Here is a 15215-nt window from a genome sequence, read left to right as displayed (position 1 = left end):
GGCTGGTGGCAGTGGAAACTACTTTTTATATTCGACCGCAAATATTTTCCTATGGGATTTTCCCATAGTTCGAGGCTACCAACTTTAATTATTTAATTCTCATAGCCTCGAACATACCGCCGGTTTATTTAATTGATATTAATTCTCCGGTTGGTATTTTTTGCCAAGACTCGATTCAAAAATGGCGTTTGTGTTCTCTTCTGTGACTCCAACCCAAGTCGAGCTCTTTGTTCCACTTTTTTGGCGGGCTTCTCCACAGAAGCCTCCAAATGTGGTGCCACTCTGTCTGGGTACACCAGGGGGTGTGGGAGGGGGTTTAGGCAACCTTGACCGAGTTACCTTGGTAACTCAGGTTGCACTCTTGCGATTGGCCCAATCACTGTCTGATTGGCCCAAGTAGTGAGCCGGCCGGCTCACCACTTAGCATGTTTGAGTGACAGCTAGGCTGAGTGAATGGGGGTTTTCTGCATAAAAGCAGGGCTTTGGGGACTGGAACTTCAGAAGTCGCCACAGGACCTGAGAATCCGACGAGGGAGAAGCTGAGCCGACCTACCACGACGACACCACCGGTGGAGCCCTGCAGAACTGACCACTTCCCGACGACAGAGACGATCTCCCCGGCTGGAGAGGCTTCTTCCCCTGACTAGTGGGCACAACCAGTTTTCCTTTCTTTCTTCGCACCACAGCCCGGTTTGTGGTCAAACTGCCCATGCCAAGCACCCCGGCAGCCGGATAGCCACTCACCACTGAACCGCAAATCACCGGACCGCTCCTTGTACCTGAGAAACTCCGCGGCTGGTTTCTTCCCTGGCAGTGCAACGGACTCCTGTCTTCCTCCACAATGAGATCCTCTCTTCCCCCGGACGAAGCACCGACTTGCACCCGCTGCCAGGAACAACTGCCCCCGCTGGAGCGTTCTCACCACTTTAAGGTACTGTGTCCGCCAGGCCTCCCTTTCTAAAGATTGCTACAAGGTAATAATAACTCCTTAACCTTCTTGACTGGGCTGGCCGCCTTGACCCTCTAACTGGTCCCTTTCTTTGGTCCAACTCCTTTTTTAACCTTTACAAAACTTTTGTGCACTGCAACCGTGTGACCTTGGAGACATTTCGTTTGGATCCTCTGAAAGTGGATCCGGCCTCTTGAACTCTAACTTCACGGTTTTTACCTTGCCTTCCTCTCTTGTGTTCTTGAAAAAGTGTTGTGATCTGTTTCAATTTGTTCTCTGCTTTTCTCTCCCTTTTTAAAACGAACTATTAGAGTGCCATCTACGTTAAGCGCTCACCACTGTCTGAAAATAAGTGGGGCTTTACTTAAGACTTGTCTAATATTCTTTTAAGGGAGTGTATATCTTTTAGTGACCGTGTTTTTGAATTGCTTACTATTAGTGCCTGTGTGTTTTTCTAGATGTGGTTTTAAATAAATAATTATATCTCTTTTACACCAAGGCCTGGTCAGTGTTTACTTGTTCTATTGCGTGCTCTTGACCTATTGTGAATACTCTGTATACTGCCTAACTCTTCTTGAGGGAAGTCTGACTGCTCAGCCACAGCTACCAAGTGAATCTGTGTGGTACAGACTGCTACCAAGTGGGTTTACTGCCCCAAACCTGTAGTCCTAAATATTTTGCAGTGGTCCCAGAGGGAACTGCACAGGTTTCTGCCTAACACCTACCCCCTGTAATTCCAGGAAATTAACAAAGGACTGAGCCAGGGCATCATCCAAACCCAGTGCATTACCATGCTGCATATTTACCATTCTGCATGTTCATGCAATTGCAGGACAATTTTCTCAAAGACGAATTCATATTTACGGCTAACTCAGGACTGCATATGTTTGATTTGGAAGGCATTTACAGGATGCGTGCTAAATGAACTTTTAAATTGAACAAAGACAATACAAAGGATCCCAGATGCGTCCAAGTACTGGTAGTTATGAAGAGAAGACCCTTGGCAAGGGGCCTTGGAAGCTATCCCAAGCTCCTTGCTACTCCATTTAGACCAAATCGCAGTAAACATAGACATTATATGGTACAGGTATACAGGGATGATACTTAAGTATTATGTCTCTTTAAGGATTCCATTCAGGATTACAATTCATACACAGCGTAGATGTTTCTATTCATTCAAAGCTTGTATGTTACATTGTCCTTTTTAGATGACAGAGATTAACCATGCAGCGTTTTTTTCTACAGCTTCAAAATGCAGAGAATGAGAAGGTGAGGTGGGAACTTGAGAAGAACCAACTTCAGCAGAACATTGAGGAGAACAAGGAGAGAATGATGAAGCTTGAGAGCTACTGGATCGAGGCCCAAACTCTGTGCCATACAGTGAATGAACACCTGAAAGAGACCCAAAGTCAGTATCAGGCCCTGGAAAAGAAATACAACAAAGCAAAAAAACTAATTAAGGACTTTCAACAAAAGTAAGCAACTTCCTTTGGCTAATCACCTACCTAGACAGTCACACATACATTTATTTTTGATTGCCTAGCCAGTACTCTAAGGTATGTGCACATGACATTTCAACCAGTGTCCTTCCAACTACTGCTATTAATTTCACTTTTTTGTGGGATACAGATGCTGATCTTCAAATGTCTGTTATTCTGGCCCTCAAGTTATCAATGGTGCAATTGAAAAACAGAATATTGATCAATAAAGGAAATCAGTATGTACTTTATTTGTATGCAATTAAAGTTACATACATGATTGTAGGGAGGGAACTCAAGACCCTACTGTTCAGTCAGTACATAGGTTCCACCTAGGCTCTTTGCATTTCTGCATCACATCCCACCCCGTCACCCGAACATTCAATGCTGCATATTGTAATCGCCTCCTTACCTCATATGTTACATTCAATGGCATGTATTGTGTTATGTTGCTTCATAGCTTGGTTTGTACTAAATAAAACCCAAATAAAACAAATGTATGTTCTCACATATATTTAGTTAATCCCACTGGTGACAACTGGAGTTTGTTTAATTTTGTTCTAAATGAGGAGCTGCCTAAACTGTGCGCCATTGACAAGAATCTGTGGTCATTACATCAGAACTGAACATGTGTTAACCTATGGTATCTACAGGAAGGTAATAGAAAGATGCTGTCCTCTGTTTTCTTAAAGAGAACTTGACTTCATGAAACGTCAGGAAGGAGAAAGGAAAAAAATGGAAGAATTGGAAAAGTCGCATCTTGCTGAAGTTCAGGACCTCCAAATGCGAGTGAGTGAAATAAGAGTCATTTTATCTGTTTCTGTGCCTTTATAAAAAATGTCTACTGTCACCACAAGATAAAGCTTAAGAAAACATAAATGTGTGGAAAGAGGTGTGATCCATTATTTCACCTGATAGCCACAGAGTGAAGAAATTGGATAAACTGCACTTGCAGTCAATCTAGCAGGTGTGCGGAAGAGGTTTCATCCTACAAGAAAATAAACCTTCTCGCTAGAACATTTGTAAAAAGCAACATACTCATAAATATGTCTCATTTTTGGTGTCAGAGGTCACCTGAGCAGTTGTACTGGTATAAAGCATGCCACTGTGTCCCCAAATGGTTGCCACAATGTTTTCTTTTTCCCCTCAGATTACCTCTGCTCCACCACTTCCAGTGTATTAGTGCATTTGTCAAAACTGATTTGCACACATTTTAAAGTATAACAGAGAATTAGAAGCAACTTCAATCACAAGGTACTCAGATTCCAAATGATTACATTCATAAATATATATGAAGTTGATTTACTTGCCATGTTTATCTCAAGTTATGCAAAAAAATATCTTTCCTCCAAATTATATTAGTCACAACCTTAATAGTTTTAAAAATACGATCCAGAATCACTAATTTGCTCTATTTTACTCACACATGCAAAATAATGTTTTACGATATTCGTCAAAAAGAAAACCTTGACTGGTTTGGTGGATTTGTTGTATGTTGCTGAGTCAAAATAATTTCCCGATTCTCTACTCTGTACTTGCTTCTGATCGATTTTTCCATACTCACAGCTTGTGATGAATACACTCACCAGTCAGACATTTTTGGAAGCATACCATCAGTCCATGTCTCTGAAAAGGCATTGTCTACCTGCGATACCAAGATTTTCTCGGATGCAGAAATCTGTAGATTGGCATCTTGTTCAGTACCTTAGAAGTATTTATATCAGAAACAGGGCCATCTTGTTTGGATTCTTGTTTTTATTTGCTTTTGAAGCACATGACAGAACAACCTTAACTCTGGACAAACTTTTAAATTGTGACTCAAGGTTGCAATATGTCTTGTACCACTAAAATATGTATAATCTTTTATACATTTTCATTTAAATAGCATTTCCATGATATAGTATTGCCTCTATCTGGTATATTAATAATGTATCTGCATCTAAGATGATCTAAGACTAGTATCGAGATATTCACTAGATTGTGTCTCACAGCTCCTTACCAGGTTTTTCAATTCCAACTGTCCATCTTTAATCTGTATTGTCATTTTACTACATGTGTTGACAAAACAAGTTATCGTATTGAGAGATAAAATTCTTTGTTTTCAGAAAATTTTATTTTTTTTCTCTACAGTATCTACGTTAACATTCAAATATTCTATTGCCTCTTCAAAACAAGATCAAGTTGGACATTTTGATGGTTGCTGATAGGAAATGTTTCTCTTAGATTCTCATAGTCTTAAAAAAATTGTTTTCCTCAGAATCCAATTGATCTATCTTTGTTAATCTAAATTAAATTTTAGACCAAAAATGTATCTATTCCAAAATGGAGTACATCTACTCATTTTGGCCAGTTGAACAATGGGGCCCTATATAGTTAACCAGATCCAAGCAAAATATTTGGTAGTCTTTAACTTTATTAGAATTATTTTGAATTGTTGAATGTATAGAGCCATCCTATAGAATATGTTCTTTGAATGAATGTTTTGATAGTTGATAGATTATATTACATTCATTCAAAGGCTTCAGTGGCACCATCATCTTTAATTCTGAGAAATTAACAATTTTTTAAACAACTGGACATTTCCAGCCTCCTTTAGAGTTAGCGACAACTTGTTTCTGATACTTTATATAGTTTCCTTTTAAAACCCCACGCAGATCTAGTTATTCTTTTCTTCAACTATTGAAAATAATCCCTTGCCACTTCAACATTAGTGGATTCAAAAAGGAATAGTAGCTTTGGCATCCCGGACATCTATGTAAATTTTATGTGACCTATTTGTGAAAGACCTAGGGAATTAGTAACATTGAATACCACCTTTATTACTGTTCCTAGTTTATCTTCAAAGTTTAATCAAAACATTTCTTTTCAATTCATGGTAATTCAATCCATAGATACTTTACTTGGTATTTAACAAAATTTTATTTGTGCCCAATGTTAACGACTAACGTTTAATTTGTCAGTTTCACTAACACATCGTGAGCAAAGATGTCTTTCAGGGCAGATTCCAGGCTACCCAGATATACTGAAACCATTAAGTGTTGGGAGCCTAATATCACAGGAATTCTTAATCTTGACAGCTACAGGTTTCGTATATAGAACATAAAGGCAAAGTCTAAGTAGACTGCCCTACCTTTTCCCTTTACATATCTGATATTCTTCTCTGAAATCTACATTTATTTTTATTTTTGCTTTGGGTCTACTGTATAATACCTGGATTTAATTGAGAAAGTGTTCAGAAAAGACAATGTTTGACATAAGCCAACAAAAGAATTCCCTTCAATCTTTATTGAAGGTTTTATCTGCATGTATCATAACTCTTGCTATTCATTTGTTCCCACTCATGCCATATTAAGAGTGTATTAAAAATCAAAAAAATGTTCATGAACACCTTTGTTTTAGAAAACAAGATTATCTTTGCAGACTAGATCTGAAATATGGCCTATATATTCTCTCTGCAATAATGAAGGAATAGTGTATTTTTATATAGTCTTTGACACCAGACTGTTACTGCTTTTACTTGCTGTAATTTTCTGTGCTAACCCTGAGCGCGCAAAGGGCATCGTTTTGGTGGATTTCCCTGCTGTTGTGCTGTGGCTGCAGTCCCTCTCCAGCTCCCTGTCAGCTGTTTGGAGGTGTGAGGGAACAAGGTGTCATTTACACAAAACAAAGGAGTTGGAAAGAAAAAGAGCGCTGTAGCGCTGATTGGCCCCCCCTGCCACGGGCGCAACCTACAGGAAGGGCCATTTAACATTCTCCCAGGCACCCTTGCGGCCCTAAGCCAGAGCGCGCAAAGGGCGTCGTTTTGGTGGATTTCCCTGCTGTTGTACTGTAGCTGCGATCCCTATCCAGCTCCCTGTCAGCTGTTTGGAGGTGTGAGGGAACAAGGTGTCATTTGCACAAAACGAAGGAGTTGGAAAGAAAAAGAGCGCCGTAGCGCTGATTGACCCCGCACCCTGTCCGCCCCCTGCCACGGGCTCTGCCTACAGGAAGGGCCATTTAACATTCTCCCAGGCACCCTTGCGGCGCTAAGCCCGAGATTTCCCTGCTGTTGTGCTGTTTGGCTGCTTGCTGTGGCTTTGCCAGAAACCCATCTTGCTGGCAGAGGGCAGTCTATTTGACCGGAAAAAAACAACAAGCCAGCACTATGAGGAGCTGCACGCCAGAATGAAAACTGCCCCCACCCCTATGGAACTGCCGTCAACGGGACTGAGAACCCGCCTTCAGGTAAGGCAAAGATTTACCTCACTCCCTGAGGCTAATGGGATCCCTGACCAATCACAGAAATTAACAATTTTAAAACAGACACGCCTACCTTTTTGCACTAAAAAGCGAAAGAGCCTTTCGTTGGGGGCAGACATTGCAATTGATAAGAATCCACTGTCGCTGCTGGAAATTGAGAACAATTTGGATCCGGCCCAAAAGTCCCTTGAACTACCCACTGTCCGAACTGTACCAACTGTAGTTGAGAACATAAGCCTACCACTCACAGCCCCTACCATGTCTGAGACATCTGAAGCCCACTCGGCTCAGGGGAGTGTGGCCTTCCAGGGTGTTAGTGATCCAGTTGAAAATGCCCGGAGAGACTGCTCTGCCCCCCTGAAGGAGCCCGAAAGAAGCTTGGGCCAGTTTAGATCGGCCGTGGGCGAATCATCTGAGACAGCCCTAGATACCTCTAGATTAGAGGCAGAGAAGAAAGAGCAAAGAAGCAAAGTTGGTGCGAGGGAGGAAAATCACAGCCCTGCTTCACCCTCTATCTCTCCCGGTGGAGAGCACCATCTTTTTGTCAAGTTAGAAGGCGAACAAACCGGAAGTCTTATGCTGCCAATACTTGTCTTGCTCAAGGGAATGATTGACTGTCCTGAATGTACAGCAGATGACGTGGCTGAAAGTAGACTAAGGGAGGTTTTAAAGACAACCACTGGTGAGCCCAATAGTGTGAAGAAACCCCCGAATCAAATCCCAAGCGAACCTACAGCCTCAGAGGCCCTATGGGAAAATGCAGGTTTGTTGGACGCGATTGAGCTGGGTCAGCTGGAAAAAGCACTACAAGACTCTACTATTGCCACGGGAGAAAAAGCCCAACAATCAGGCCCCATGGAGGCAGCACCAGTAATATTGGACATCTTTCAGCCATACATGGAAGATAATCGGAACCAAGGATACAAGGACAGAGGCTACCAAAAAAGCCACCAAAATGAAGAAATGGATAGAATTACAAAAAACCAAGGGGAAAAAGGAAGTCTACTTTCAAGCTCCCTTCAAGATATGACTGGAACGACCCCCACCTTCGAGCGGAGTGCCAATCAAGCCCGGAAGCAAACTGAGAGAGCAAACTCATCAGGAAGCTTAAGAAATAATGGAAATCGAGATTCGCCAGCAGCAAGCCTGAGCAATTCAAGTCTAGCAAATAAAATCATGCAAGACATAATGATATTGACAGGAAAAATTGAAAGAGAGAAAAGGTAAAGTTTCTCCCTTATAAACGAGAAGATGGCAGCATTGGATAAAGAACAAGCTAAAGGGAGGTCCTTTGAGAAAGAGGCCCCTGTCATAATTCCAACAAAGTCCCAGGGGGATCAAATATCAACAAAAATAACGCAAACATCAGCCTGTGAGGAAAAACGTCAACGAAAATGACACAAACATCAATCGTTGAAGACGTAAACCTGCGCTCAGGTGAACTAGCGAAAGAATTAATCTCACAAACAATGATGCATGTAAAATTGAGAGAGAAAAGGACACTGACCATATCCAAAAAGTGATCATGGCTTCGCTAAATATCACATTGGCACCATTCTTAAAACTCTATGAGGTGATCAAAGACTCCGTGCAAGAAGTAACCACCACCAATACGCAAATCAAAGAGGCAAACATGCATATGGAATCGTCTCTGCAGGGATTGGAAATACGAATGAACAAAGAAGCAGAACAAACGCACCTCTGGCAAAACCGCCTCCGTGAATTAGCAAGAAAGGATGCCAATGATAAATCACTACTGATGGAGGCAGTCCTCGAAGACTGCAAATGAATGAGAAGCTTGCATGAACAGAAAAACGATTGGGACCAGTTGGGAGGAAAACCAAAAGGAGGAAAGGGCCCAATGAAACTAAAACAAGGTGACGGTATCCACCACAAAAAAATAGATTTAACACCTGAAGATGTGATCTTGATCTCCCCGGGAAAAAGGGGGAGGTTAGCCGTGACCTAACATCTAAGCCGCAGCAATCCAACTGTGCCATCTTTGCAAGCGGTGTCTCTAAGGACCAGGATCATCAGAAGGTGAAGGAGGTAACTAAGAAAAAAACTGAAAATGGAAAAAAAACAAAAAACGAAGTCCTAATACAGAAGGTCAATGGCTCAAGAGCTTTTGTGAGGAATCTGAGAACAGCGCCCAGAAGAGAAAGCATACAGTGTGCGAAGAAGCCCAGAAGAGAACTGGCAGTGTGTGATTTGGACAGCATAGAGGATGATGGGGAAATGGAAGTTAAAAACAGGGAAACAACAAAAGAGAAAACATGGGAAGATTCGGAGCAACCAGCAGATCTAAGTGATTGCATTGAATTTATGGATAAAAACAGAGAAGAGGAAGAATAGGATAGCATCAGTCTATCTGAGTGGCAAACCATTGACAACTGGGAAACCGTCGAACCGGGTATAAATCCAACAGGTCAAAAGACGCAGAAACCCCAAAGAGAGAAGCTGCCAAAGTCTATCAAGGAGTTAGGGAAAAGAATTGACTCTTTGAAAAGAGAATCCATCAGTGAGGATGAAAGAGAGTTCAAAACTCTGGAACAAAAAAGGAAGGAGCAGGCCAATAAAGAGATGAATGCCCAAAATCAACAAGGGAAGCTCTTATCTAAACCAAAAAGTAACAACAGAGAAAGAGAGCACACTGAAGTCAAGAAAAGGCAAGCGTCGCCACGGCCAATTCCCAGGAATCCTATCCAACCTACAGGGTGCTATCTAAAATTAGAAACAACATCAAATGGCCCAAGAAGGGCGGTGTTAAACAGGAGCTATGCAATGACCCTCTGCAATCAAACCTAAGCCCTACGCACGATATCAACTGATGACATAAAAATAGTGGAATTCCCAAGGGAACAGCAGATGGATCAAGTGGTATTACATTTTACTTCCAACAAGATCAAGCAGAAATTGCTGGCGGCCAGTGAAATCCTAATAAAGAAGGGCTTTTGATTAGAGAATCTGGATGATGACTTCACGCAAGAAAATCTAAAAGCAAAAATGAAGGAAGGAAATGAACCCAAGGAGGAGAAGACAGTACGCAAAAAGGAAAAAGACTCCGACAAGGAGTGTACTAAAAAAAAATCAGACCTATCCGTGGAGATGATACAAAAAAGGAATCAAGAGAAAATGTAAAAGAAGACACAAAAAATAAAAAAAAACAGAAGGAAAATCTGCCTTTAATAAAAAAAAGTGATGAGAAATTGGAAACCCTGAGGTTTACTGTGGGCAATTCAGAGAACCCAAGGAATGGCAAAACAAACCCGAATGAAGTGGGAAAAAATCCAACGACTGGGCATGGATGGCTAGCTCTTTAAATATGAAGAAGAAACAATAGAACGAGGAGGGCATCCAAAGACCCGTCTACTGTGCCTCATAGAACACCAGAGGGTTTAAACATTTGTTCTCTAAAGACAGTAGTTTCCTGGGCAAATATGACCTTATCTCTATTCAGGAATCTTGGCTGCGCGAGCCACCAGTGTGCGAGGGTTATGAAGTCTATATCAACCCGGTCAGAAAGGGTCCAAAAGGAAGGCCATTCGCGGGCCTTATGATTTTAAAGAAATTGGATAGCCCTTTACAAGTGCTAGAACACCATATTCCAAACCCCTACATGCAAATACTGAAAATAGCACTTAAAGCTGAGGAAAAAGAAGATCCAGCAAAGATGATCCTGATCAACACCTATTGGAGCGAAAACATGCCGAAGCAGGAGGCCTATCTAAAATCAATCATGAATATCATCGATAAGTCCATGATTGAGGGAAAAGACCAGCTGATACTCCTTAATGTGGACTTAAACATTAAACTGTTGGATAAGGAGGGCAAAATCAAAGAGACAGAACATCTATTAGGGAAAGAACAAAAATGGATGGAGGAAATGAGAATCCGAGACATGAGGATGCTAAATAGCCAGACAGCAGGAGACCTAACTGGTGCGAATACATGGCACAGTGGAAACTCAGGAGCATGTCTGGATTACTGTTTCGTAGGAGCAAACACTCTTGCTTGGATAAATTCATTTACGATAACAAGGCAAGCGAACAGTGACCACAGCCTGCTGGAAACAGAACTCGCTTGGGAAATAAGATCAACCCCAGGGAGAAAAAGAATGATGGAAACGGAGGTGTCGTGGGGAAGAAACCGATTGAGACTTAAAAACCAGGTTATACCAAAACTGGTACAAGATTATACAAAAGCCATAGAGAATGGTGAGGAGGTGGTTGAGTATAAATGGTTGCTTGAAGCCGTTGAGGTCAAGCATGATCCTAACAAAGGGAAAAAAATTCAAAGGAAACATGCCTATGATGATCTATTAGTGGCCAGAAGAAAACAATATAGAGCGGATCTTACACGCATAAAAAAGGCCAACCCAGAAGAAAAATGTGAACTTCTGAAGAAGTGTCGGTAAACATACAAAAACTGGCGTCGCTCAACATGTTATCAGAGAACACAAAGAGATGCAGAGAAAATGTTAGCCGCAATTTCAACAAATAACACAAGAAGCATGTGGGACCTAATAAACAACAGAGACTTGAACCAATCGGCAATAGGGGTTAACCAAGTCTCGGAGAAAAACTGGTTTCACCATTATACCCTATTGTATGAAGGGAAAGATCAGGAAAAGGCCCCAGAGAAGAGTCCTGAGGTTACTCCAGGGGCTCTAGAATTTGACAGAGAGGACATAGTAATACTAATCAAAAACTTAGCACCTCTAGGGCAGCAGGCCCAGATGGTATTTCGAACAAAATGCTGAAAGAAAACTGTGAAGCCTAGTCGTACCTAATATACGCACTATTCCAACAAATAAAACAAGCAAGACAAATCCAATCTCCTGGACAGAGGCTTACATCGTGCCAATTTACAAAAAGGGAGACCGAGGAAACCCTAGAAATTATAGGCCAATAGCCTTGCTAGATTCAATTGGCAAGTTATTTGCGTCCATCCCGCTAAGAGACCTAAACAAATTGCCAACTCAGGCCAAAATCCTGGACGAGAGACAAACAGCATTCATTAGTGGCATAGGTATTGCCCTTAACCTGTTCCTGATCAACCTGATGAAGGCAAAGGCCCTGGAAGGGAAAACAACGACGTGCCTGGCCTTTATTGACCTCGAACAGGCATTCGGTGGGAAAAAACAGAGAGTGTCTGTGGGAAAAAATGAAGAACTGGGGGTGCCCGACGGATCTGCTAGAAGCCATCCAAGCTTTATATACTGACACCTCAATTCAGATCCAAACTACAACCAATGGAGGGCTATCCGGAAAGATCAAAACCTCCCGTGGAATTAAACAGGGATGTGCCCTAGCCCCCTTTCTCTTTGTTTTATATATGGCGGACATGAAAAACACGCAAGATCAGATCCGTGCTTTTCCACCTAAGGTAAATGGAACTGAGGTACCGTGGATGCTGTATGCGAATGACGCTGTATTGGCCGACCAAACGCCAATAGGATTGCAGCGACGGATAGAGGCCTTTAACAAATACCTAAAAGACAACGACATGAAAATAACCATCAAGAAATCCATGGTACTAATCATGAGGTCATGCCGGGGAAGAAAACCGACGGGGAAACTTCAGACTTGGTCGCTAGAGAAGGAAAAACTTGAAGTGGTCGATACTACCATATATCTTGGGATAAGGATAAATAAAAACCGCGATGAAAAGGCGCACTGCGCAATGATCTGAGAAAAACTAATGACCCTGACCAACCAAGGAATACTTATACATCGAAGGTATGGGAAGTTCTCCTTGACGCCCATAACAACGTTTTATAAACAAAAGGTGGTGGCCGTAATTACGTATGAAGCGGAGGCTCTTCTAGCCTTGAGATGGGAAGTTTGGAACCTATGTGAATCCTACTTCTGGAAGAAGATTTTACGCCTTCCGAATTCGCTGCCAATAGAACTCATAAGAATGGAAGTTGTTTGCAGAAACCTGTGCAGTTCCCTCTGGGACCACTGCAAAAGATTTAAGACTACAGGTGTTGGCAGTAAACCCACTTGGTAGCAGTCCGCACCGCACAGATTCACTGTGGTAGCTGTGGCTGAGCAGCCAGACTTCCCTCAAGAAGAGTTAGGCAGTATACAGAGGATACAGAATAGGTACAGAGGCACAGTAGCACAAGCAAACACTAACCAGAGCTAGGAGTAAAAGTATAGACTTATTTATTAAAGGTACACTCATAAATTACACTAGCACACTAGAAAAGATAAGAAAGTCAAACACAGTTACTATTACTCATATGTACATCCCTAATCATTTGTTGGACAATTCTAAGTTAACACCACTTATTTCCAAACAGAGGTGAGCGCTTAACGTTAGATGACACTCCAACAAGTATTACCAAAAGGGAGGGAAAAGGCAGAAATAAAGAGAGCAGTAAGGTAAAACACTTTTCACATAAGGTTAGCAAAGGCAGTCAATGGTGGAACCAGGAGAATTAGTTCGGGGCCCGCTTTAGAGGGAGCCAGGCGAAAAATGTGCCCAAGATCACACAATGTCCTCAGTCTTTGCAGGTGAGAGAAAAGGTTTTACTACGGTTCTGAAAAGTTTAGTTAGGGTGACCCAGGCCTACCCAGGTTCGAGAGCCGAGGGCTAAATCTACCCCGTACAATCGGTGGCAAGGGAGGCCGGGCGGATCACAGTACCTTTAAACGTGGAAAGATTCCTCCAGCGGTGGTAGTCGTTCCTGGTAGTGGGTGCAAGTCGCGGCGTCGTCCCGAGGAAGAGGTGATCTCGACGGGGAGGAAGGCTGCAGGTCGTTGCACTACCAGGGATGAGGCCAGCCGTGGAGTTCTCCGGTCACAAAGGATTTTTACCCCTCTTTCGCGGTTGAGGTAAAAAGTGGTATCCCGGTTGCCGGGGTGCTTGGCACAGGCAAGGCGGCCACGAGATGCTTCGGGACGGCGAAAAGAAGGCAGCAACTGGTTGTCCCCACCAGTTAAGGGAAGAAGACTCTCCGGCGGGAGATCTCCTCTGTCGTCGGGAAAAGTGGTGAGACGGTTCTGCAGGGCTTCACCGGTGGTGTCGTCTTGGCAGGTCGGCTCGGCTTCTCCCTCTTCGGCTTCTTAGGTCCTGTGGCGACTTCTGAAGTTCCAGTCCCCAAAGCCCTGCTTTTATGCAGCAAACCCCCATTCACCCAGCCTAGCTGTCACTCAAACATGCTAAGTGGTGAGCCGGCCGGCTCACCACTTGGGCCAATCAGGACGGAGTGCGACTTGAGTTACCAAGGTAACTCAGTCCAGGGTGCCTAAATCCCCCTCCACCCCTCCTAAGTACCCCAGACAGAGTGGCACCACTTTGGAGGGCTTCTGTGGAGAAGCCCGCCAAAAGTGGAACAAAGGGCTCCACTTTGGGTCAGAGTTACAGAGGTGAACACCAACGCCATTTTAGAATCAAGTTTTGGCAAAAAATACCAACCGGAGTTATAATAATAAAGAAATAACCCGGCGGTATGTTCAAGGCTACCGTAAATAAATAAATAAAGGTATTAGCCTAAAACAATGGGAAATCCCATAGGAAAATATTCGCGGTCGAATATAAAAAGTAGTTTCCACTGCCACTAGCCAAAATTCGATGAGGGGGGACGTAGACGTGCCCCCTCGACTAACAGACCCCGGGGCAATGGAATTGCCCCGGCCAGTACGTCCACAATATGATGGTTTGTACTGGTTCTGTTCAGGATTTGAGACTAGTAAAGTCAATGGTGACTTTACAGACCCTGGGAGACAGTAGTCAGTCCCAGGGTATGGAGTCTATGTTGGGGGGTCCCTAGGACACCCCTGGGTTACGGCACTGAGGGTGCTGTGTAACCCATTTCACAAAAACACATGAGGCTCTATGGAGTACAAGACCCCATAGCCCATTCAACACAAGGCAAACCAAAGAAACACACTTCAAACATGTCCAAGAGTGAGGGTAAAACAGTCTCACTCTTGGCAGGAGAGAAAAAATAAACCCAGAAAATCCAGCAAAGCTGCTGGGGGACTCAATAGGTTAGGAAATTCGGCCTAAACAGAGAATTCTCCCTAACAGAAGTAATGCTTCAATCCGTGGTCTCAGTCGCATTGTGGAAAACTCTATCTCTCTACAGGAAGTGTATCCTTGATAAACCATCCCAGCCGTTTGAAATTCTAGTACAGACAGGGGTACCAAATGGAGACACGATACTCTACGATTGGAAAAAGAGATGCAAAGCAATATTGGAACAGGTGGACATTTCGGAAGACACCTTGAAGCGTAATCCAGATAAGGCCAAAAGAACCGTCCGGGAAAAGGACTGGGAGGAAACTCAAGTAAACAGACTGACAAGAAACCAGTGCCATAATATCATCTGGGAACGAAAAGGCCTAAATATGCTCCCACCATATTTGTTGAGATTTCCATCAAGCCATTATAAAGACTTGCTGATGCGTTGCAGGCTTAACATATGGCATTCCAAAGAGTTAAAATGGAGAAGAACGCTCATTGAAAAATCAAAAGCATACTGCAGATTCTGCAAAAAAGAAGACCAACTAGAAACCATGAGACATGTGATTTTA

The 15215-nt window shown here is 42.9% G+C and overlaps 1 protein-coding gene across 4 annotated transcripts in view; it reads left to right on the top strand.

Moving 5' to 3' along the window:
* Positions 1-15215, top strand: part of PPP1R9A (protein phosphatase 1 regulatory subunit 9A) — a 2290846-nt gene that overhangs the window by 1782848 nt on the left and 492783 nt on the right. For all 4 annotated transcript variants that reach the window (XM_069648563.1, XM_069648562.1, XM_069648561.1 and 1 more), the window contains exons 9-10: positions 2195-2424; positions 3120-3216. In XM_069648563.1, the coding sequence (XP_069504664.1) occupies positions 2195-2424; positions 3120-3216 (327 nt within the window). The remainder of the gene's footprint in view (positions 1-2194; positions 2425-3119; positions 3217-15215) is intronic.

The sequence above is a fragment of the Ambystoma mexicanum genome, chromosome 2q (genome assembly GCF_040938575.1).
Source record: "Ambystoma mexicanum isolate Mex_15411 chromosome 2q, UKY_AmexF1_1, whole genome shotgun sequence".
Lineage (NCBI taxonomy): Eukaryota > Metazoa > Chordata > Amphibia > Caudata > Ambystomatidae > Ambystoma > Ambystoma mexicanum.
This window is presented reverse-complemented; position numbering and strand designations above follow the sequence as displayed.